We start from the raw sequence: 25,978 nt of genomic DNA on the forward strand, positions 1-25,978 counted from the left end.
TTTACAGTATAATTTGACATCAAATGGCAGAACAGAGACTGCGTGTAACAGTGAATTGTAAAGCTGGATAGTCCACCATCAAATCAAATACTCAGTCTGTTCATTATTTACTCTTCTATTGAAGTTAAGCTTCAGCATTGACTAAATCCTGTCCCTGTGGGTCCTGAGTCTAAAACTTGCAATCCAGTTTTCTGTTTTATCTGAACCTTTATCTCTTTTTCATTGCTCAGATAGTCAAGAAGTGCAAATGTTTAAATGCAAATTCAGTTTCCATTCATTTGATTATTTTTTTTACTAGTGCTTTAGTGTCAGTCAGTCTTGTTTTTTCAGATGTGATCAATGGTTGGCAGACTGTGGTGTGTCCACTGTTTGCATATCTCTCTCTCATCCATCCATCCATCCATCCATCCATCCATCCATCCATCCATCCATCCATCCACCCCCTAGGCGAGAGGCAGGGTTAAACCCTGGACAGGTTGCCAGTCTATTGCAGTCTCTCTCTCTCTCTCTCTCTCTCTCTCTCTCTCTCTCTCTCTCTCTCTCTCGTGTAATTCTTGTTGCTCTCTCGTTAAGTACTAGCTTGCCAGTCATGCTCATTACTTATCTCTTCAATACAAAGATTTAGTCTGGTTGCTCTAGATTCAACTTTTATTCAACTTTTTATTTTCCAGGGGAAGTACCAACTGATGCAGAATAAACTGCTTCTAGCTACCATTGGTCTTCCAACATGTGTGCTTTGGAACAGGAACGCTGGTGAATGACTGCTTTTGGTTTTGCAGTAAAAACTGGCTGAATCGAATTGTTACTTGCAATTTTGCAGCTACTTTAGTTTTTTTCCGTGGGTAACTGCATTAACATACCTGCAAACTCGAAGAGTATCTGAAGACTATCTTTGCAATAATACATCTTGGGTGGAACACAACACACACACCTGAGCTACTTAAGCTGCTTAAGCTACTTAACATCAATTTTGACAACATTTTATATCATTGGAGACTTATCTCAAAACTAAGCCTGGCATCCGTTTGAGGACAGTTGAAGTAACATCATGTAGCATGAAAAACTACCTTCATTTCACCAGGTAATGGAACGAACCCATGCCATTATCTTGAGTGTGACTGGCCAACTGACTTGAATGTGCATGTTGCGTTCCACCAAATATGCAGTATTGTGAAGATGCTCTTCAGCGTTACACAATTCATGTGAATTACATTTTGGTTCAAACATCCCAAAGCAAAATGTTTTGGATGTCTTTTGTTGATGCAGTTGATACTGGTCTGGTGGAAATGGGAGGGCACCAGATCTATTCCACAAGAGACAATTTCCTCAATGTGAATGGGCAGGATTGGACAGGCTAATCTTGCACAAAGATCAAGGCAGTGAGGTCAGACACAAGAAGAAACTAAGCTCAAGGAATTACCAGTGCCACAAAATGACTAAATAACATAGATAAACAAATGTGGCATAAAGATCTATGTGGTTAAGCATTCCTGCAGTATGAAACATGTGGCTTGTTGCTACCTTGTGTTGGTGAAATTAGTGATTATTTGTCCTTGGACACAAATAATAGTAGCATCACACTATCAGTGTTTCGAGCACTAAAATATTTCTGCCTGTAGTAAACTATATTATAGTCATAGTGTCAACTGATTCATCCATTATCGTCCCCATTGCATTCAGAATTTAGTGGGGAGTGCTGCAAGAATAAGTGTAATTTATTCATGTGGGACTGATGTTATTTTGTCACAGTTGGTGAAGTGATGCTTTACAAATACCCAAATGTTATGTGGCCTTTCCCCCTCCCCAAAGTCAGTTTCCATGAGACACCCATGTTTTTGAAATGTATTAGCAGAGACATGTTACACACCTCTACGTTCTGAATAAAGTAAATAAAGTTGTGATTAGTGGGGCATCACATTTTAACAAGTCTGCAAGGACCTCTGTTTGTCACATAGCATACTGGAAGTGACATCTTTGACAAGCCTTACTGCTTTTGTTATGTTACAGACTAATTAATGTTTGCAAATAGACCATGTGTTGGTATTCGTTGAAATGCCACAACTACTCACTGTAACCACAGCGATTTAGCCTCAGGGATGTTGAGCGCAGTTACTAACTTACTGCTTGACTGCGACATGTGTAAAGGGATATACTACCGACCAGATTACTACCTATTATTTACAATTCACTGTTTTTTCGGTCAAACAAACAATTCGGTTGAATCCTGGAAACTTGAAGAAAAAAAGAAAAGAAAAGAATAAAATATCAGCCTGTTTCAAAAAAAGAAAAAGAAAAAAAGCAGCATGGCATAAGTCCATTGCAGTAGGTGCAGTGGGGAGAACAAGTATTTGATACACTGCCGATTTTGCAGGTTTTCCCACTTGCAAAGCATGTAGAAGTCTGTAATTTTTATCATAGGTACTCTTCAACTGTGAGTGACAGAATCTAAAAAAAATCCAGAAAATCACATTGTATGATTTTTAAGTAATTCATTTGCATTTTATTGCATGTAGGGCTGAACGATTTTTGAAAATAATCTAATTGCGATTTTTTTCCTCAATATTGCGATTGCGATTTAATATGCGATTATTTTTTTCAAGGTCCTGTTCTCATGTATTTTTCAACTACACAAGCAATAAATCAGTCTGTTTTATAATAAACATTGCCAGATTTATTTAAAGCACATATTACAATAATAAAGAAAACAAATCTGTGCCTTGACCTCTTTAATACGTCTACACATGGGTCGTTCTCTCTGAACCCAATCGCACGACACCAAACCGGGTTAAACTTTAGGCAAAACGAGGCGTAGTTTGATAGAAAAACACAGGAAAAACTCCCACAGGGAACAAAAAACCTTCCTCACAGGCAGTACTCGAGTTGTAAAAAAAATAATCAGGGGGGATGGTGGATTTTATCATATGGGGACAGATAATTTGTGCTGATTACAAATAATAAAATATATAACAAATAATAGCACTGACCAAAACACCTGCAGAAATACTGCAGGAATGACATAGCAGCAGTTAAATGCAGCCTTCTGTAAGCTTTAAATATCCACTGGGCTTACATCAAATACATCAAAACACAACAATAAAAAACACTTTTCTGAACTTATCAATATGACTCTGTCCTTCACAGGATAAGTAAAATGGATCACTGCAAAAACTCAAAATCTTAACAAGAATATTTGTCTTATTTCTAGTTAAAATGTCTCATTTTAGTAAAAAAAAAATAAATCTCATTACACTTAAAGCCAGACTCATCACTGGAAAAAACAAAAAATTTCACCTGTTTCAAGTAGATTTTCACTTGAAATAAGTAGAAAAATCTGCCAGGGGAACAAGATTTTTTTGCTTGTAATGAGAAGATAAATCTTGTCCCACTGGCAGATTTTTCTACTTATTTCAAGTGAAAATTTACTTGAAACGGGTGAAAATGGTCAAACAAGTTATTTCTCTGGTGTTATTTTTCTGGTGATGACTCTAAATGTTGAAATAGCAGTAAAACCACATTCATTGATGAAATGACATAAGGGATGGAAAGGGGGGATGACAGTTTTACAGGGGGGGATGATTTGGACTGATTTTATTTCAGGAGGGGATGATTTTGACCGTTTTTTATTTCATCCCCCCTCAACTCGAGTAGGCCTACTGCTAACAGGGAACTCCGAACGTCTTCATAAATAACTCAAAAATCACAGAGAGAAAAAAAACCACCAGCAAACTAACAAACAAACCAATAAAGCTCACAGAGTTAACAAAACGAACCAGCAACTCGCAGCCGCTCTGTAACTTCTCCGGAGAGCTGACGGGCTGCAGGTGGTTTAAGGCTGATTTATGGTTCAGCGTTACACCAACGCAGAACCTACGCCGTAGGGTACCCGGTACGCACAACGTACGGTGCGCGTCGCCGCGTAACCAACGGCGTAAGCTCTGCGTCGATTTAACGCGGAACCATAAATCCGGCTTCACAGCGCGACTGCCCGCCCGGCTCGTGCTCGGCGCTGCGCACAGCGCCTCGCCACGCCGACTCCGCGCTCATATATTTAATACATTTATAAAGCCCACATATTTATAAAGCCCTGCCTGGCCGAGCCCTAACACTGAGGCCATGGTAGATACAGTAGGTTACAGGCGGACACGCGGCACTGTTGACTTTTTTTCCCTGCCGGCAACGTGACCAGATCACGTGACCAGATCACGTGACTGGTCAAATCGCAGCCTTTGCGGTTAGAAAATCTCGTTTTATCACATCGCGATATTATTGCAAATGCAATTAATCGTTCAGCCCTAATTGCATGACATAAGTATTTGATCACCTGTCAACCAGTAAGACTTCCGGCTCTCACAGACCTGTGAGTTCTTCTTTAAGAAGCCCTCCTGTTCTCCACTCATTACCTGTATTAACTGCACCTGTTTGAACTCGTTACCTGTATAAAACACACCTGTCCACACACTCAATCAAACAAACTCCAACCTCTCCACAATGGCCAAGACCAGAGAGCTGCGTAAGGACATCAGGGATAAAATTGTAGACCTGCACAAGGCTGGGATGGGCTACAGGACAATAGGCAAGCAGCTTGGTGAGAAGGCAACAACTGTTGGCACAATTATTAGAAAATGGAAGAAGTTCAAGATGACGGTCAATCTCCCTCGGTCTGGGGCTCCATGCAAAATCTCACCTCGTGGGGCATCAATGATCATGAGGAAGGTGAGGGATCAGCCCAGAACTACACGGCAGGACCTGGTCAATGACCTGAAGAGAGCTGGGACCACAGTCTCAAAGAAAACCATTAGTAACACACTACGCCGTCATGGATTAAAATCCTGCAGCACACGCAAGGTCCCCCTGCTCAAGCCAGTGCATGTCAAGGCCCGTCTGAAGTTTGCCAATGACCATGTGGATGATCCAGAGGAGGAATGGGAGAAGGTCATGTGGTCTGATGAGACTAAAATAGAGCTTTTTGGTCTAAACTCCATTCGCCGTGTTTGGAGGAAGAAGGATGATGAGTACAACCCCAAGAACACCATCCCAACCGTGAAGCATGGAGGTGGAAACATCATTCTTTGGGGATGCTTTTCTGCAAAGGGGACAGGACGACTGCACCGTATTGAGGGGAGGATGGATGGGGCCATGTATCGCGAGATCTTGGCCAACAACCTCCTTCCCTCAGTAAGAGCATTGAAGATGGGTCGTGGCTGGGTCTTCCAGCATGACAACGACCCAAAACGCACAGCCAGGGCAACTAAGGAGTGGCTCCGTAAGAATCATTTCAAGGTCCTGGAGTGGCCTAGCCAGTCTCCAGACCTGAACCCAATAGAAAATCTTTGGAGGGAGCTGAAAGTCCGTATTGCCCAGCGACAGCCCCGAAACCTGAAGGATCTGGAGAAGATCTGTATGGAGGAGTGGGCCAAAATCCCTGCTGCAGTGTGTGCAAACCTGGTCAAGAACTACAGGAAACGTCTGATCTCTGTAATTGCAAACAAAGGTTTCTGTACCAAATATTACGTTCTGTTTTTCTGATGTATCAAATACTTATGTCATGCAATAAAATGCAAATTAATTACTTAAAAATCATACAATGTGATTTTCTGGATTCTTTTTTAGATTCCATCATTCACAGTTGAAGAGTACCTATGATAAAAATTACAGACTTCTACATGCTTTTCAAGTGGGAAAACCTGCAAAATCGGCAGTGTATCAAATACTTGTTCTCCCCACTGTACATGAAACACATGAAAACAATGAAATAAGGGAGGGGAAACTGTTCATCAAAGTCATAAGTCATGCATTTCTGCTGCAACACTACCAAATCAAAGTGGAGCTAATTTGACAATCTTGAAAAAATATGAGGTGATGGAGGTTTTTGCTTACTAAGAAAACTCAACGTTTACATTTTGTTTCCTTGTGTGCGTCTTTATGTGCTTTTATATCAGCAATGCCGGTGCCAGACCAGCCAGCGGATCAGGAGAAGGGAGCCATGGTTCCCCCTGTGATGCCAGCATCCAATGGAGACAGATCTGAAACAGAGACAACCTCCTCCATCCTTGCTTCTGTCAAAGAACAGGTAACAAGTCTTGCATGTGCTGGAAGTGTGTCTGTTGAAAATGTGCCACGCCTGCCTTGTGTGTAAATTTGTTGAAAGAGGCAACTATTTAGCTTTTAGATTCTCTTCCCTTTGGTCCGCTTCTCAAAGCCAATGAACAGCTTGCTATGAAGCAGGTCACAAGGTAACCGGCTGCTTTAAAGAGTAAAAAAAAAAGAAAACAGGTGAAGGGTGCCATGGGAACGTGGGTGTAAATGAAGAAAAAAAAAAGTTGATTAGGAGAAGAGAGAGCCATAGTAAGTGTTGACATAATTGAAAGAGCTATTTAAATCAAAGCAGTTACTTTACAGGAAGCATTAGAAGGTGACTGCTCTGTTGAAAGTGGATGGGCCCTGATGGTTTCTGGTCCGCAGAGGAGAGGTGGATAGGAGATGGGGGGGGGGGGGGGGGGAATAGACAGATAGATTTAAGTCATGGGGGCTGGTTCACTGACAGACAAGAGAGATGGATTTGTGACAATAGAGGTGTGGATATTTCTCAGTTATTATAATCATCACAATACAGGTGTACTGTAGACCACTCTGCATGGATGCAGTGATGGAGCATAATATAGAGTATGCAGCCTACACAAAATTAGAGCCTATTGTAATTGTTGATCTTTCTGGCCTCAGTGGAACTGTAAGGCTTGTGTTATATCAGGTGTTATACCAACTGATGTAGAAAAATACATAACACCTAGCTGGTGTAATGCTGAAGTTACTGTGTTGCTAAGGCAGAACAAGGCAGAGATTTGCAGTGAATGATTTTATAAAGATGTACAACTTTACCTTGATGTCACATTTGTAACCTCAAGTAACACAACACTGAGCAGCCCAAAACCGAACTGCCATCAACTTAGCTGCTTCCAGCTTTCAGAGAGACATGAAAATCGCTTAATCTATTCCAAATTTAACAAGTAAAATTGATTGGTCTTCTTTTCCCATTGAGAAACACAGATTTAAAGAACATGGAACCATTGTCTGAGCTGCAACCACACATTTTAGTTTACAAAAAGGCTATTTGTGCTTAACAACTAAAGCCCCAAGGTCTGGGTGAGTGAAAGCATGTTGATGTGCTATTACATTTGATTTGTGGATGTTTATTGCAACTGATGTACTTCTATCATAGAATATATACAGTACTGAGGTGAGTCAAATCCATTTTAGCTGAAAAACTGCAGCTCAGATGCATTCGACTTGGATTTTTGCATGTACTGAATTGTTAAAGGAGTTGTAATGGAAACATAACATGAATCCAGTCCTCTAGTAGACAATAATGTCTCATCCACTGGGATAAAATGTTATAGTATGTCTGGCAAAAACTGCAGCTCAGATGCATTCGACTCGGATTTTTGCATGCTCTGAATTGTTAAATGAGTTGTAATGGAAACATATCATGAATCCAGTCCTCTAGTAGATGATGATGTGTCATCCACTGGGATAAAATGTTATAGTATGTCGGCTTCTAGATGGTACTTGGTTGCATGTTCAGGGATGCATGTCACACTCCTGGTGATCATTTTTTCATTCGTGAACATGGGAATCAAAGTAGAAATCTTGATCTGCACATACAGTAAAATGCACCCATGGTGGAGGTAGTGTGAAGCCTTAGATTGAGAGGTAAAAAAAGCTTATATTGAGTAACCTTAGGGCCTATATGTTAGTTATACAGTATATATATATAATTTAATTGGGCTGTCATGGGCGTTAATATCCTCAGTAAGTTCTGTCGGGTTTACAATGTAGTTCCGGGTTTTTTTTTTTTTTTGTATTTCTTTGTACTTTGCTCCAGAAAATGTGGGACATCCACTCCTGGGAAGCTTGGCAACCCCCTTGTATGTTTGCCACTTGAGAATCATTTTTCTAATTGTTGACAGTGTTTCCCAGCCCTGGTCCTCCAGTATCTCTGTCCTACATGTTTTAGACGTTTCCCGGTTTCAACACACCTGATTCTAATCAATGGTCATCATTGGGATATTGTCAAAGTCTGCACAAGTGTGTTAATGACAAAGTCATGTCTGTCAGGGTATGCTGAAGCAGGGAAACATGTAAAACACAAGGACAGGAGTACTTGAGGATCAGGGTTGGGAAAAACTGCTGTGGAAGATACAACTCCATGGGCCCGATTTACTAAGATCCTAAATAAAGAGTACTAAATTGCGTGTGCACTGAAAAAGTTTGCGCGTGCTGTTTGCGGGTGATCAACTAAGATTGCGTGCGCAATTGATAACAGGTGCAAACAGCATTATTTAAATGAGGTGTTGCGTGTCTTAAGGTTTGCGAGCGCAAACTCTGCGCCATGGAGAGTCTGGATGGAATACACAGTCACAAGTCACAAGCGCAAAATGAAATTTGACGAGTTGGAGTTAGAGATATTAGTGGAAGAGGCAAATAAACACATTAATGAACTACAGCAAAGAAATTTAAACATTACCAAAAGAAACGCAATATCGGAGAAAACCTGCAATAGAATAAATGCAGTTGGTAACACAAAAAACGGAAAAACGTCTGGTTTTTCATATTTCAATTTTAGGCACAGATCAAAAATACGAAATAGAAAAACGGGCCACAGGACCGAATTTGATTTTAATATTGAATTGGTCGGGTTTACGTGACCCGGCGGTGCTCGGCATGATCTGAGGAGAAAAAGACATCAGACACAGAGCTGGAGAGCGCTTTGATTCATCTATTTATGAGTTAAGTTTTTATTCAGATGTCCACAGTATATTGCAAATATTATATATTATATAGCAAACGCTGACAGTAAATGTGTGACAGACGGGACCATCATATGGCCGTCGATTTAACGCAGAAGCATAATTCAGGCGAAGCTGCAGTCTCTGCGCTGATCCTGACACAGCGGGTCGGAGCGGATTTGGTCATGATGTTTAACCTGTGTTTTGTGATTAATAAGCACGGGTTTTAATTAAATGTAATTTACGAAGGATGATTTCACGTTCAATAAGATAAGTAATCAATAAAATACAAAGTTTTGGCACAAAGGCTTGGCCTGCTTGTGGGCGAGTGGAGGGGGGCACAATAAAAAGCAGGTGGCAAGATATAAGGCGAAGAACTAAAGAAAAAGTGGCCTTTAATAAAACTTGTGCAACCATTTTTAAAATAGCATGCAGCAGAATAAAGACTCTCTCTCTGCGTATTCTTTGATTTTGGATGTCGCCTCCTTGCCACAATAACAGCAGCAGCAGATTAGCACCTTCCTTTCGAACGTATTAAATACAGACGCAATCACAATACGCGCAATTACTTTCAGGCTTGGTAAATCTCATTGCGCGTGGTAAATGGACATATTTGCATTTTCCCCTCCCAGTATTTAGGATTTCTGCCGGGTACGCCCCATATTGATTATTCATCAGGGCAAAAGTACTAACTGAATTGCGTGTGCAATTTTGCCCATTTCAGAGACGCAGTCGTCTTTGCACGCTGTTAGTAGATCAGCTGGCACTTTGGTTTGCGGGTGCTGTCAAGTTTGCACACGTTTTTACGCACGCAAACCTTTAGTAAATCGGGCCCCATGTGTTTAGAAATGATTTTTAACAACTTTTCCCAGTTTATGTGGAACAATAATTGCTTTTCCATGGGGCACACTGACAGGTTGGTTCGATTGCCCAATCACGATAGCTACTATTACAGACGTCATCAGGATGTTACATTAAGTGCCTGTTTTTTTTCTTGAAGGTCATTTTGTGTCCAAGAACAGCACAGAAAATATAATAAAGACACTGACTTAATAGCTTTTCAATTTTTGCTTTCCTTGAAAAATGCAGCCATCTCACTCTTTGGATTTCTGGATTACACAGCTATGTTGTTAAATGATTGTTATGAAGGACTGTTGTATATGCTTCGCTTACATGGCCTCCTCCACGTACATGTGCAGCCAGACTGTGCCCAAGCAGAGGTCTGCACACTTGGATAACTGATGATAGTTAATCAAGGGCTGGTGACTTGCAGCACCTTGCTACAATTTAGTACAACCAAGTACTTAGGGAGGTACTAAGTATAGTTAACATGATTTATTTTTCTTTTTGAGTTCGTGTTTGTTCAATGGTGGAATGATAAAATTATGTTTTTCATCTGAGGTTGTAATTACCTAATACTAAGACTCTCTATACCAAATGTAATGTTTGACACAGGGAAAAGAAAAAAAAATCTGTGTTTCAGGAGGAAATACTAAGTTTTGCTCATGGCTTTCCTTGAAATCTTTTCTTTCACAAAGTAAAGCCATTCGAGAGGTCTTAAAAAAATATGATGATTTGTGTTAGGTCTTATTTTGTTATGTAATGGAATGTTGTTTAATTTGGATTTAACTCATTAGTATGCTCAGTACACCAACGATTTGTCATTTTTATCTATCTTTGTTGACAATATAGCCTTCCTTAATTTAATATCACAAAATAGTCCATTTACCCTTATCAAGTGAAGGGCAAGTGCTCACAGCAATTTAATTTTTTTCCCCCTTTCTTTGTAAATGGCATTCATTTCTGGGTTTTGCTCAACCAGAGAATCCACTCAGAGCCTGCACATTACCAACTCACTGAAGCATGTCATGTTTATCCATGCACTGGAGCAGATTTGAACCTACAATTCGTCTCTCCTGCTGGGAGAGCAAATGTAGCAGAAGTTACCCAAATAGGAATATATCACAGAAATGGAGCTATTGTTGAAGTCTTATTTCCCTCTGCAGCTCATTTGTCCCCATGAGGACAACGTAACTTAAATATTCAAGATTACTCAGTTACAAGAAGACAAAAAAAAATAATATTATCATTACAGAATTTAATCAGCTTTACATCACCAGCACATTGGTCAAATTGTGGCGTTACTGTTAGGATATTCTTTTTGCCATCAGACAATGATAAAGCGGTAATGAAAGGGTTATTGAGGAGTACTCAAGAGGATGGATGGCACTGCCAAAGTGAGTTAAATTACTCAGACAGAGAAACATTTACTTTACCAAAAAAGGCAATCAGTCAAGCATAGCGTTCTCTCAAACCAACTGAATTACGGACAACAAAACGTCATGACAACACAACAATCAATCTTAACATTCCAAACCATATAATGACATTAAGGCTGGGTGGGAATTATGTATAATGAAGTGTCCCTACACCCCCCCAAGGAAATTTAGAAAGACAGAGTTCTTTCGATGTTCATTCGATGAAGAGGCCTCAATGCACGGCCAAAACGACTTCTGCCGTCCTGAGCCCCAGTAAGAAAAAGCTCAGGTGGCACTGATGGTGGGAGTTGGGCAGGGGGACGAGCTCTACGTCCGGGATGCGCAAACGCCACTGGAATACTCATGTCCACGTGAGCAGGTTTAAGCCGGTCTATTGAAACCCGATCAGGCTTTCCCCCAATGTCAAGGACAAGAACTTGTCCCCAGCTCCAGCACTTGGAAGGGCCCATCTTAAGTGGGTCACAAGGGTCCACGGTGGGCATTGTGGCGAATAAAAACATATGCTGCCTCTTGCAACCTCGGCAAGACATGGAACCGTGTTGAGAGGTGGGCACAGGTGCAAAAGCTTGGGCCCTCTCCAGGTGGATGTGTCTCTGCCGAGCGGCTGACCATGGGCAAGTAGTAATAGGTAAGAAATCCCCAGCCACACGCAAAGGCTGCCCATAGAGTAACTCAGCAGAAGATGAACAAAGGTCTTCTTTAGGTGAGGTACAGTACACAAACCCAAAGATATCCAGGGCAAACACTCCACCCAGCGAATATCCTGTAGGCTGGCCCGGAGCGCTGCTTTCGGAGCGTTGCAACCGTTCACACAGTCCCTTAGCTTGGGGATGATAGGCTGTGGTCTGATGCAGCTGGACTCCCAGGTTGTTTGCAATGACCCGCCAGAGTTCTGACGTGAACTGGGAGGTACAATCTGAGGTGGTGTCAGAGGGGACACTAATGCGGGCGACGCATGAGCCCAGAAATACCTGTGCCACATCAACGGCCAATGTAGTCCGGAGAGGAACGGCCTCAGGCCAACGGGCGGTGGTCAATCATCGTGCATCAGGCAGGTGCGTAAAGGTAAGGGGCCCACCAAGTCCAGATGCACGTGGTCAAAATGCCTTTCAGGGTCAGTAACAACTCTACTGCCGTCAGAGAGGTCAGCCTTTCACAGAATCCTCCTCAGGATGATAAATATGGCTCAAAAGTCTGTTGCTGGGAACTTTCAAGCTTTCTGCAACTAAATGGACTGGGGTCTGTTGATGGACCACATGCTATCTCTCCTCGGTGACCACGAACCCTGTTTCCTGTTTAGGAGACATTTGCTCATGACGTCATCCTGTTTAGGCATTCTGATGTGCCTGATAGATTTTTCTGCCTGATTATTGTAGCTTCAAGTTTATGTTGCCAGTATTTTCTGTTTTTCTGCAGTAACGGCAGTAACAAGGTGATAACCGTGGTATGTGTCCGGTGACTGTGCTGTGGCTCATACTGTCTTTGATAGCGATGGTCTTTCTGAAAGGGTTTCTTCCACCAAATAAGTGTTTAAATATGTAGAAAACCAGGTGGGATGTTTATGGTCTGTTTGCATGACCATCCATAGGTTGTGTTTTTTTTTAAATTAAATTTCAATATTTCTTGAAATTAAATCCACTAATTGCATAAAAATGCTCCAGTTGATCATAAATGAAATGATTAAAAAATTCCCTGCAGACTCAAAATTAATTTGCTAGCTTTGACATAATTTAATTTTAATCTATTATACATTAAAATAATTAACTTACTGTTAACTTCATGGCTGTCCACGGTCATCTTAATTTTGTACAATTTAAATATTTTTTCAGCACATCTTGAACAATATGTACGGTATATATATACTGTGTGTGTGTATGTATGTATGTGTGTGTACGTGTGTGTGTGTGTATATATATATATATATATATATATATATATATATATATATATATATATATATATATATTGTATATACAGTACAGACCAAAAGTTTGGACACACCTTCTCATTCAAACAAATGGGGAAGTGTGTCCAAATATATATATTGTGTGTGTGTGTGTGTCTAATTCTTTAACCACATCACAATTTTTCCTCTTTTTGATCAGAGTATTTATGTGCTTACATTTTCAAATTTCTAACTAATGCATAAAGTAAATGGTTGACAAAAGGTTACCACTAAGTATAGCTGTGACTCTCTCACTGCCTTAACTGACATTGCATGTCCAGGTATGTATACTTGTTTGTGTGTACTCCCTGTACAGATATTGCTCCAGTAACCCAGCTATCCTACTCCCAGTGGGACACACCGTTGTGCCACGCACACACTATTTGTGGTGTCCTTTTAAAAATAGACACTTGTGAGCGACACATGCAGTGTGGAATTAATTCAGCAGACACCATCTGTTTGCTTGTGTATCTACAGTGTGTGTTGGTGTGGCAATTAAAAAAAAAAAACAACTAAAAAGTGGTATATTCACATTGGTGAAGTAACTGTGTCTTCAACCGCTCCTAGCTCTGGGGCCTTTTTAAAAATCTCAAGAGTGACACATGAAGAGAGAGGAAGGGAATTTGACAGTGAATGAATAAATGCATTGTTTGTAAGGATAAAGATACATAACTTCTTGCTTTCTTTTGGGATTGGTGTCAGTCTGTGAAAACCAAAAGATCTGAGATATAGCAAAGGAAGTGTTAGTATTTTGCTGTTTCTGAATTTTGCACTGTTCCTTCTGTATTTCCTTTATAAACATTAGCACTTAAAAGAACAAAAACACTGTGCACTGATTTGGAAACATAAAAAGATAATATTAAAATCTTCTATTACTACAATTATTATATAATTATATCATTTTTGTAAAAAAATAATTCTTCTAACCTCCTTTTTTTAATACAAAAACTAACAAAGAAGACACATTTCCAGAATTGATATGGCATCTTTTAATGGCTTCATCTTTTGGTGACACAGCAGAGATCATGAGCTGGATTTACTTCTGTCACCATCTGTTTAACTCAACATGCTTCCCTGCATGTAGTTCTGTGAATATTTTACGTGAAACATCTATTTTTTTCTTGCTGATAGAATCATTGACTTAGTTCCAACGCCAAGTACTACAGAAACATTGGTAGTGCATTTTGACATGAAGACTAAAGTAAAAGACATCACAGCTGATGGTTTATACCGAGAGGCAGGGTTGGACTGGGACAGAATAAAGAAAACAAACAAAAGGAAACACCTGGACAGTTTTTGGCCCTTAGTGGCCTCACTGCAAAAACTAATTTCAAAGAAAGTAAATAAGGCTTGTTTCAAGAAAATTTGAAAAGTGTTTTTAGGATGTTTTACTATTCTCAGAAATCAAGGAAACATGTCTTACCCCCTATGCAAAGATTTTTTTGCTTAGAGTAAGACATTTTAGACTAGGTTTATGGAGTATTAGTCTTATTTCTCAAGGGGCTGTTTTTGTAGTGCCCTTTCTGTCAGTTTTGTAAACAGCCTATTGCACCTTCTCTGCAGTTCTCTTAAATATGCGGTCTGTACTGCAGATGTATCATGGAGAAGAGTGCAAATATAAGCGTAGCAGTTTACACGCTTGTTGTTGACTGACTGCCTGATAATCAGAACGAATCAGTGTACCTTCTCACTCTTGACTGAATCTCAATCATATGGCTGCCGGGTACGCTGCATACTGAAGCCGATGTGCAAGGGCCTGGCAATAAAGCTAACTCTGACAATAGATTACCTTTAATAAATGGAAAAATGTTTAGAGGATGAGTACAGTTATATAAGTAATGTACATCAATGAACAGCAGCAAGAAGAATACACCATCATATGATCATGATGAAACTGGGGGTTTCCTTCATTAGGACACACAAAAGACTTTAAAATAGGTTGCATATATAGCTTTGCAATGATAAAATGTAACATTGACCAAGTACAATAATACTACATTGTACTTTGCAAAATACTATATTATTTAATATACCTCTCTCCCAAGAGTTGTGGTTTGTTTTGCTGGCATCACTCTATATTTTATATATCTATTCATTTATTGCCTCTATCAATAAAATATGAGGCACATGAACAAAGTGTAGACTCGCCACTTTAACAATTGTTACCACATTCCTGAAAGGAAACAGTACTGTATTGTCTGTTCTTGAAAATTTCTACACTATCTACATTGTATCTACATTGCAAGATATTCATTTTAACACACTCTGACCATAGACGTAACAGATGTTACAGGCTTTTGTGCATGTTTATGAAGAAAACCCCCTGTTTCCTCATGTTCAATTCATGAAATGATATATAACTATTGATTGGTGAGCATCAGCATAAATGTTGATGGCCGTTGTGATGGAAATTTGCAGTCTCAGTGTGAGACTGATTAATATTCATTTTATTGGAATAAAGTACTCCGGATCATCATTAACAGCTTGATGCACACAGCCTAATGCTACTCCCTGTGTGCCCCTTTATAGCCCCGTGCTCTTCTCCGCTTTTATTAAAGTCTTTTCACCGTCTGGCAACTTGGTGGCCTAAGCACCTCAGCGTGGAGACTTTGTTTTTTTTTACCTCAACCTCGTCTTTTTTATTTTCTGTCAGTTCATTTTATAACAATCCCACAAACTCTTCCGGAGCTTTGTTTCAGAGCGCAGTGGGGGTGTGACCGACACAAAAGGAGATGTGATCGGTCAGTATTCTGTTATCAGGGATGAATCCACCAATGGGCTACTGTTACTTTGGTATTTCACGGAGGGTGTTTAAAAACATGTTTGACTTGGCTCTAAGGGACATTCAAATGCTTGGTATTCCCCCACTCATTAATTTCAGTAAGAGACTTTGTATAATTCTGTCCTTGCAATCCTGAACCGAGTTAACTCGTAAGCAGATTCGATTATGTTTTTTTTCACAATCTGTAGCCTTATTGCGACTTACAAGACACTTAGAAGGAACTCTGAACTCTGTAAACTCTGAAAAGAAGAACTCTGTTCTTTTTATCTTTTTCACAATGACTACCAATGGGCAAGTCAAAACCTGAAGGCACACGTTGTTTGTATTCCAATTCATGCAAAACAGCACCTCCATGGTACTTAAAGAATGCATGGTTCATTTAACTTCACAATAAAATATGACAAGATTAATAAAATAACATAAAACTTCAAATAATACATCTTTGGAATGGAGAGAAAAGCTCCCTTTGTTATTCCCTATCTCTCACTGGTCTAGTTGAAAAATCCATTCTGGATAATTCATCATTTACATTCACAGATGTATTGTTAAATTTCTGTCAATACCTTCTGAATAAAGCTTTATACTTGGACTCAGGTTAGAAAAGTAACAACTTCAGAGAGTCTGTTTAGTTACTATCTTTCTGAATTACCCTTTTTAAGTTAATAAAAAGCCAAGGGTCAAATTGAAAGTACATAAGCCAGGAAGCTCAAAAGAAAATCTTTTTTATGGAAAATCTCCACCTATACTGATGAATGTCAGCAGGTTATCGCACATGTTTTTTTTTTAATTTTTTATTTAATTTTTCTTTCCAGATTGAACAACTCTTGTACTTATACCACTGTAGCTGTTTGAGTTGCTCCATGAGTTTTGCACTGTGTTGCATCATTCCTCAAATTGCCTGAGGAGAGCTCCACAGAGACCAATTTAACCAGTGCTGTTTGCCTCTCCATCAGTTTTCTGCATATTTTAATTTAGCTGAAGTTCATGTCCTGCTCTGCTTCTAGAATAAGCAGTGGTAATTGATCGTTATCTCCCCCTGAATCACCTGTATGTTTTCTCATGTTTTGCTGTTTCTCTGATTGAAACACACATTTGATGATTACGTAAATAATGAGTTTGTCGGTATTTGCAGCCCTCAACTTCCAAGAGCCAATTCATGTGTCCAGACAAAGATATTTCTGCCAGAATGAAAGACGTGCTTGCTGCATCTCCACACTTCAGTTTCTAGATAATTCAGTCAATAATTTTCTATACCTATTCTGGCAGTAATGGGACAGGAAGTGGCTTATGCCTTGGACAGGTTGCCAGACCGTCTTGCCAGTTAATTGTTTTTAAAGTACACAGCATTGTTAATGGATTGAGTTTCCTTTCTTTTTAATAGACTGGTAACAGTTATACAATGCCTAGAGTCAGATGAACAAGACAATGGTATAATACAGTGGGGCACTGAGTGAAACGATCAATGATTCATTGGTCAGAAATGGGCAAGAAGGTCGTCAAGGCTTCTTTGACTCTCTCAGATCCTGCTGGCTTCTCGACTGAAAACATAATCTCAGATTTTGTTCATGTCGTTTCATGTTGACATGCGGATGTCGTTTTTAAAACGGATCGAAATTGGATTCAACTACTGCATTTTCTTTACAATTAAAGTATTTTGTGCTGTTATTATTCATTAATTATTATTCCCAAGCTCAAGCTGTACTCGTTTATCATTTCATTTTTTTGATTCTCTTTGACTTTTCATTTTTGCACCCTTTAAAATTGATGATATACAGTATATACATCATTAATATACAATTAAAGGCATATTTAATTTTATAATAAATGTTTGCTTTGGTTGCTGGTTTCACAGTCTATGGATTATAGCTTTTATGGAGCATTAAAAAATTACCCAGTTATATAATCAGATGAGAAGAAATAGTAATATCATTGGTCAGTCCTAGTGAAGTCATGCAACAATGAAACTTGTTAAAAAGACAGATGAACATTGAGGGAAGTATAGCGCTTTATTAATCAATTTTTGAATGCATTCAGTCAGAAATTAATTAGTTAAGTTAAGTCTTGAGCTCAAAATATTTATGAATCACTAAAGTTATCAAGGGTTACACCTGCACATTGAAATGAGCGTATTCTATTCAGAGCAGAAGGATAATGTGTTATGTCCTTTAGTTTGCTGCTTATTTTCCAATGTGCACTCCATTGCCCTTTCTAACTAAGCTCAAGTACTCAAGTACTCAAGTAATCTGCATTTTTTTTTACACTATTTCACGCTATGAAACATGCAAGAGTTGCTTTGAAAGTTTTTTTCTGCTTTTTTTTTTCTTGTGTGTGTGTGTGTGTGTGTGTGTGTGTGTGTGTGTGTGTCTTTATGTCATATAACTTCATGTGATAGTAAATTGAAACTTGAAATATGTGATACAAAAGATTATTTAAATCTTTAATTTATGCAGCAAACTTCTCAGTAGAATTTCTTGCTGTTATAATGGTAATAAGGCTGATATTTGACATGTTTAATCATTTATTTCCCAACCCAACATGAAAGCGTAAACACCAGACTGAGACAGGGGATGCTTTGGTTCAAAGTGCTTTGTTCTTTGAACTGGTCCACCCGCCAAGCTGCCACTCTAAATACTAGTTTCTATTTGACTCTCAGTATTTGTCTTGTTCACTGCACCAGTCTACAGTAGGAATGGATAATTAACCAGGCAAGCTTGCATTCAGTGTGTATGTGCTTAATGTGTGACTGATTGATTGCATTTACGTATGTATCATTTTTACTATACATGCTGATTTGTGTATTCCTATTCACTATAAACAAGCCTTTTTTACTGCCTTCCTCCATGTGGGTGTAAAATTGTGTGTATCATGTGGATAAATGTACTGCGATGTAGAAGAGAGTTGTTTGTAAGGTACAGAAGAAATTGTCTCAGTTCCTTGAAAGTAAACGCACTCTGCAGGGAAGAATAGGAAACTGGTGTTTTTTGACACATGTGTACACACAGTCACAGAAATCTTATTGCACTCTGAAGCCAAACCTGTCTGGGAGGTTCTGTGAAGCAGTTTTCCAGCAGTTGCCTACTTTTTTTAATCCATTATTATTAATTCAGTTTGGGAGCAGTACTCTGTATGATATCCATTGTCTTTAGTGTCTTTCTGAAGTCTGTCTTTATACATATTTTTGATGAAGATTTGGATGAAGCTGAATCTGCCTAGGAGACTTGCTGGAGTCCCTCATCACACGTTCTCTGAAAGAGCATTAATGTGAGACTGGGTTATAAAAAAAATGCATTTTATACAATGGCTTTTTTCTAGTACTGTCAGCCCAGCTCAGTTTTGCTTTTTGGCATTGGGTTATGTGTTGGTTTTGTACATGTGTGGAAATGATAGATATAAATAGTTTAGAAATCAATTTCTGCACCATTATAGGAATATTCCAGCGAACCTTAGGTCTTTAGTAAGATAGTAAGGAGTGTAAACTTTTTTTAGGGACAAGGCAGTTTTGAGTTAGAATGAAATATATGTTAGCAGCGCAGGATAATGGATTTAATGTTGGCTCAGAGGGCAAGTAGAGACATCCGAATAAATTGACATTGTAAGCCTTTAGCAAGACTCAAACATGTCATCCTGCTTAAGTGACATTGTATATAGAGTCCCTTTCAGATGACGATGACCCAAGGGAATTTAAACTTTGAGTGGACAAAAAGTGTATGTTAGAGGCTTAAAATAGCTATCTATTCGGACTTTGCAGCTTTCTCTCTGGCCTAACATTAAATCCATTATACTGCCATATATTCTTTTCTGACTCAATACTGCATCTATTCACGTCATTGCTACTCATTACCATTTAGTAATAGACCTACCACTGATTTAACCACATATTTCTTTAAAAAAGTTAGTTTTTTTATTCAATTTGCCTCCACCAACCTCAAAACCTCAAAATCCAGTAAAAATCCAGTATTTAGAATATTTCAGTTCTCACAGATTCAGATTCAGAAAAATGTTATTGTCCATTTCAAGAGCAGTGGAAATTTGTCTTTGACATGGTTCTAAGAAGTTAACAATGCATGGTAAAAAAAAGCAAAACAAAACTGTCTTTGCTTTTTCTTTTATTTGTGGTTTTTATTTGTTATGCCCAAACCACCTCCACTGGGTCCTCCCAATGTAGAGGAGCCTTTACTCTATTCTGAGTCCCTCTTAAATTACTGAGCTTCTCACCCTATCTCTAAGAAAGAGCCCAGCCACCTTATTTCAGCCGCTTGTATCTGCAGTCTTATAGATATAGTCTTATAGAGATCCACATCATCTCCAAAAAGCAGAGATTGAATCGTTTGGCCACCAAAGCAGAGCCCTTCCATCCCCTGACTGCATCTAGAAATGATGTCGATAATTGTTGTGAACAGGATCAGAGACAAAGGACAGCCTTGGCGGAGTCCAACTCTCACAAAAAAACGAATCTGACTTACTACCGACAATATGCACCAGTCTGGTTCCATTTGAACAGGGACTGGATGGCCCACAGCAATGGACCCAGTGCCCCATACTATCGGGACACTCCAAATAAAGTTCCTCAAGGGACATGGTCAAATGCCTGCTCCAAGTCCTCAAAACATATGTGAATTGGTTGGGCAAACTCCCACACCCCCTCCAGGACCCTAGTAAGGGGATAGAGCTGGTCCAGCGGTCCATAATCAGGGAAGAACCCACGTTGTTCCTGTAGAATCTGAGGTGTGTGAAGAGTGTGATTCCCTTATAATCGGAACACACTCTCCGGTCTCCCTTCTTAAAAAGGGGGACCACCACCCCAGTCTGCCAATCCAGACATACCACCATTGGTATCCATGCAATGTTGCAGAGACATGTCAGCCAAAACAGCAGTACAACATCTAAAGCCTTAAGGAGCTCAGGACGGATCTCTTCCACATCCGGAGTCTTGTTACTGTGGAGCTTTTCAAAGACCTCTGCGACTTCAGCTCTGGAAATGGGTGAGCCCATCCCGGAGTCCACAGACTCAGCCTCCTCCAGGGAGGATGTGTTGGTGGTGCTGATCCCCGACTACAAAGGGTTTTAGCTTGAAAAATATTCTCTATTTTTACTGGTGAGTGTCAGAGAGATGAATAATAAACGTGAACAAAACTTTAAACAGAAATCACAGCAGACGGGAGAGTGAATTATGTGTATTGTAGGAACAGAAACTGAACATCTACGACCAGGTCAGAAGCTCTTTCAGGTCGACAAAAATACAATGACTCCCGTTCAGCCGTTGGTTAATTTCCCACAGTACATTCTGCTTGGTCCACCTTTACCTTCTGCTCTGCAGTGTGAGGGTTTGGGCTGCTGGATCCATGTCTCCCCCACTCTTCAACTGAGGGATCATTACATAATGTGGGAGGCTGTTGGGTAAGATAGCATACTGAGAAAGGCCTATAACTCTCTATGAGCCTCTCTCTTTATTTTACATGTTCAGTGCAGGGCTCCCCAGTGCCACAGAGAAAGAGCAGCTGGATAAGGAGATAACATCATTCCCAAAGAAAAGAAGTCCCTCATGGTCCCTCAGTTACAGACAGAGAAGACTTCTTCTCCAAGTTGTGGTTTCTCTAACTGCACTGGATAAGTTATGTTTTTATGCACTTTATAACAAATGGATTTTAAAGTCCATCAATTATTATAGTGAGAAATTCTTATAAATATTATTTCACAAGTCACCTCATGATTTTGTCTTTTTTACATAATATGTGATGCATTACGAGATAATGCCGACAGATTTATGGACGAGTGGAAAAATATAGATGGTTGTAAAATGTATTCTGTGCTCGTGATGCACTCATCCATCTCTACTGATGCCAACATTTGCCATTGTGTTTTGGAAAAAAAAAAAAAAATGTGTATGAGGACAGCAGTTTTTCAACATCAAGTTCAACTTGAAAAGTAGGTCAAAAGTCTAAAGGTACCAAATTTTTCAATTTGATTTCCCTACAAGCCCAAACTATAAATTAATGTGTTCATTTGTTATGTGTCCACCTTCCCCTCCCAGAGTTTTCCACAATCATTTCTGAACCATGCAGAATCTTGCAGAACCAGGAAGGACGATGACATTGTTAGACAGGAAGTCTAATGAGGCGTGAAATCAATATGTACAATCCAACCTCACCTGGGGCACCCTGGGTAATGGAGTGTCAGGAGCGTTTTGAAGCTGTTTTAATCACAGGGACCTTGGAATACCCACTAGTAAACAGGCAACTTGTTGCTAAATTACCAAAAGGCGTGCGTGGTTGCCTATGTGGATTGGGGATTATTTTTAAAATAATTGAATTAAACTGAGTTTCCATAGGACTCCATCTGGTCGGACTAAAAACTGAAACCCAGAATTTTAAAGCCTGTGATCGTGGCTGATGTGTAAGAATCCAAATGTTGTGAAACTCCACATATGCCTGATTACCTCTTCCCCCTTGTGCTTATACCCTGTCTCAAAATATTTGTTTCATTAGAACTGCAAGAGAGTACATTGCTGATCTGACCTGTGAAGTAAAAGCCACATTTGCTCATCACTAGTCTGCTCCTTGCATTCCCACCACTAAGTCCCACCACCACCTGCATGCAAATGAGACCTGAGCCCCTAATCCAACTCAGACTTGGACTTCTGTACATCCTGATGAACTTGTTAGCAGTGTCTTGAATGCTAATATTGCAATTGCTTAAGTGAATATTTGGATCCTGAATGATAATAGTAGTCAACTGGATCAGGTGTCTCTAGTTTTAATACTAATGTCAACATTTAAAAGGTGGAATTTGTTAATTGTAGAAATAATTATCTTTAAGCTTAAGATTACGGTATTCTATACGTCAGTGCGGTATAAGACTGGCAACATTACAAATCATCTTATTTTATCCCTTTAGTTGTTCTAAAGCAGTACAGTTCAGTGGCGGCTGGTCAGTAGAGGGTGCTAGTGTCCCCATCAAATCAAGAGAAGAAGAATAAAAGAAAAATAAAAGAAGAAACATAATGAAAGATGCATATAATTATTAAAAGAATGTGTTATTTCAGTCTGTGGGTGACTGTCAATAGTAATTAAATGTTTAAATATTTATTTGGTTCCAAAATGTTTTTTATTATATTTTATTTACTAGAAGTAAGGGGCGCCGGTCAAATAGAATCCAGTGTAACTTCTCAAACATTTGACAAGCACGTGACCTGAGGATCTCTTTTAATTGGTTTGAATTAAATTTGTAAAGGGATGCAGTCGTGTGCGTCTCTGAAACTCAGTTATCAGCAACGAATCCGCGATCAGTATCGTGACGTGCTCGTATGTTGTTTTTTTTTTTTAATCTAATGTGATTGGACAATTCATTCCCCGTCTTTTTTAGAAAATCAAACTGAACTACACAAAGCAGGCTTTTATGTTTGTTTTAAATACCTTTTTTAGACCCCAGAAAGCTAAGTGCACTTTAAAACACACGTTGTGGCAGGGTGCGTGCCACGGGGGCCCGACCGAAGGACGGAGAGACACAGAGAAATCGTGCAGACCCTTTTTATTATCTTACACCCACATGTGCTCAAGCATTACAGCCTGACAGCAGCTCCTCCGACCCCTTTGCTGCTGTCCGGCTCCGCCTTATAAGGCAGGCAGGTGGAGAGAACCAGCCACTCAGGTGGATGGGACACAGGTGCGTGTCCCATCCACCTCTCCAACCTGCCACACACCCCCAACGCCAACCTCGAGCCGGGGTCCGTCCGGCCGAGCCTACTCCCCCCCCCTGCCCCCTCGGAGCGGGAGAGGAACCCTCCGGGCTTCCTGGTCGGGTGGTCGCCCCCGGCGTCGGCCTGACCTGCGGTACGGTCGCGGGGGTCGCCCCCGGCGTCGGCCCGCCCGCCGTGGAAGACGCTCTCGGGGCCGGGCCCATGGTGGCCTCGGGCCACCCGGTGCGTCCAGGACCGCGTCCCTCGCGGCGCAGCCCCGTCCTGGAGCTGGTGCGTCCCGGACCACGCCCTCCTTCGTGAGGCGGCCCCAGCTGCCGGTCCGCCTCCGGGACCGCCTCCTCCTCCTCCGCGACGCAGCCCTGCGCGGGCTGCTGGTCCGCCCCCGTCGCTGGCGGCTGCGCCTCCACAGCCGCCTCCCCAGCCAACTCCGCCTCCGTCTCCGCCGCTGACTCCATCCCAGGAGCCGTCGCCTGGCGGCCCGCAGCTTTTGCCTCGCGGCCCCAAAGCTTCGGCGCTACCAGCGCTGCCGCGGCGAACCTGAGGCGGGGTGCAGGGATGGGTCGCTCCGTCGGTCCCGCCGTCTCGGGAGCCTTCGCCGCCAGCTCCTCCCGCGCTGCTGGCGCAGGGGTGGGTCTCCCCGCGGCCACGAGCGCCTCCATCGCGGCCAGCTGCCGCTCGCCCTGGTCCCGGAACATGGCCGTCATGCCCGCCATGGCCTGGGCGAGCGCGTCCAGGGCCCGCTCCATGCGTCCCCTCCTCCGCCCTTCGAAGCCCCACGTTGGGCGCCAGATGTAGCAGGGTGGATGCTACGGGGGCCCGACCGAAGGATGGAGAGGACACGGAGTTTCGTGCAGACCCTTCTTTATTACTCACAAAATCACCACACAGTGCACAAGCATGGCACAGCAGCAGCTTCTCAGTCTCCCACCTCCCCAGCTGCAGTCTCCCAGTCCTTATCAAGGCTGGCAGGCTGATGGGACACACCTGTTTCCCATCCACCTGAGTGGCTGCAGCTACTCCACTCTGCCACACACGTATTTTAAACGTTGAAAATCTGTTATGTGCAATTGTGTGTTTGTTTGTATGTCCTTAAGCTGCTGTCATGCCTTTTAAATTGCCCCTAGGGGATAAATAAAGTGATTTGAATTGAATTGAATTGAAATAGGTAATTTTTATGGACAGGATTTCTAGGCGTAACCAGGGGCGTAGCCACGGGCCGGAGGGGATCCGGTTTGGGAACCTCAGGATTTCATCTCTGCTTTTTACAGATGACATTGTCCTGTTGGCTTCATCGGACCGGGACCTTTAGAATGTTCTGGGGCAGTTTGACGCCGAGTGCGAAGCGGCAGGGATGAGAATCAGCACCTCCAAAACCGAGGCCATGGTTCTCCATCGGGAAAGGGTGGCGTGCCTTCTCCGGGTGGGTGGAGAAGTCCTGCCTCAGGTGGAGGAGTTCAAGTATCTCGGGAGCTTGTTCACGAGTGATGGAACGATGGAGCGTGAGATTGACAGACGGATCGGTCGATGTACCGGACCGTCGTGGTGAAGAGGGAGCTGAGTCGAAAGGCGAAGCTCTCGATTTACCGGTCAATCTACGCCCCTACCCTCACCTATGGTCATGAACTTTGGGTAGTGACCGAAAGGACAAGATCGCGGATACAAGCGGCCGAGATGAGTTTCCTCCGCAGGGTGGCTGGACGCTCCCTTAGAGATAGGGTGAGGAGTTCGGTCACCCGGGAGGAGCTCGGAGTCGAGCCGCTGCTCCTCCACATTGAGAGGAGTCAGCTGAGGTGGCTTGGGCATCTGTATCGGATGCCTCCTGGACGCCTCCCTAGGGAGGTGTTCCAGGCATGTCCCACCGGGAGGAGACCCCGGGGAAGACCCAGGACACGCTGGAGAGACTATGTCTCTCGGCTGGCCTGGGAACGGCTCGGACTCCCCTCGGAAGAGCTGGAGGAAGTGTCTGGGGTGAAGGAAATCTGGGCATCCCTGCTGAGGCTGCTGCCCCCGCGACCCGGGAACGGAAAAGCGGAAGAAGATGAGTGAGTGATGAGTGAGTGAGAGTTAAATAGGTTAAATAACTTTTTTTTTTTTTAAATAATATTTTTTGATTTTGTATATTATCAAATATCTGAAAGAAAGGAACGTTATCTTTTCAAATAATATAAATTCCAGGTAGAACAATGGAAATGTTAATGGTTTTCTTCTCTCTAAAACTTCACTAAAACTAAGCCATTGTTGGATGGTTAAATTTTTTCAAAATTAAAGGACCAAAATATTATTTTCTACCTTTCATTTTTCCCCATTGTACCAAGCTTGTACCTAACCGTGACTTCTGTGTACAGTTACACCCCAATGTATGCCAAGGTAAATTGCGCCCCCCCCCCCCCCAAACATTTTGAGCACCAGCCGCCACTGGTACAGTTATGTAGTTTTTTTAATTCCAGAGAGGGATAGCACCACTCTGGGATGACGGGGAGACTTGAGGAACTG

The 25,978-nt window shown here is 41.4% G+C and overlaps 1 protein-coding gene across 6 annotated transcripts in view; it reads left to right on the top strand.

The window, feature by feature from the left end:
* The window catches only part of ctnnd2a (catenin (cadherin-associated protein), delta 2a), a 312,351-nt gene that overhangs the window by 39,501 nt on the left and 246,872 nt on the right, over positions 1-25,978 (top strand). For all 6 annotated transcript variants that reach the window (XM_061713369.1, XM_061713373.1, XM_061713370.1 and 3 more), the window contains exon 2: positions 5,940-6,070. In XM_061713369.1, the coding sequence (XP_061569353.1) occupies positions 5,942-6,070 (129 nt within the window). In that variant the 5' untranslated portion in view covers positions 5,940-5,941. The remainder of the gene's footprint in view (positions 1-5,939; positions 6,071-25,978) is intronic.

This window comes from Cololabis saira, chromosome 22 (assembly GCF_033807715.1).
Source record: "Cololabis saira isolate AMF1-May2022 chromosome 22, fColSai1.1, whole genome shotgun sequence".
NCBI lineage: Eukaryota > Metazoa > Chordata > Actinopteri > Beloniformes > Belonidae > Cololabis > Cololabis saira.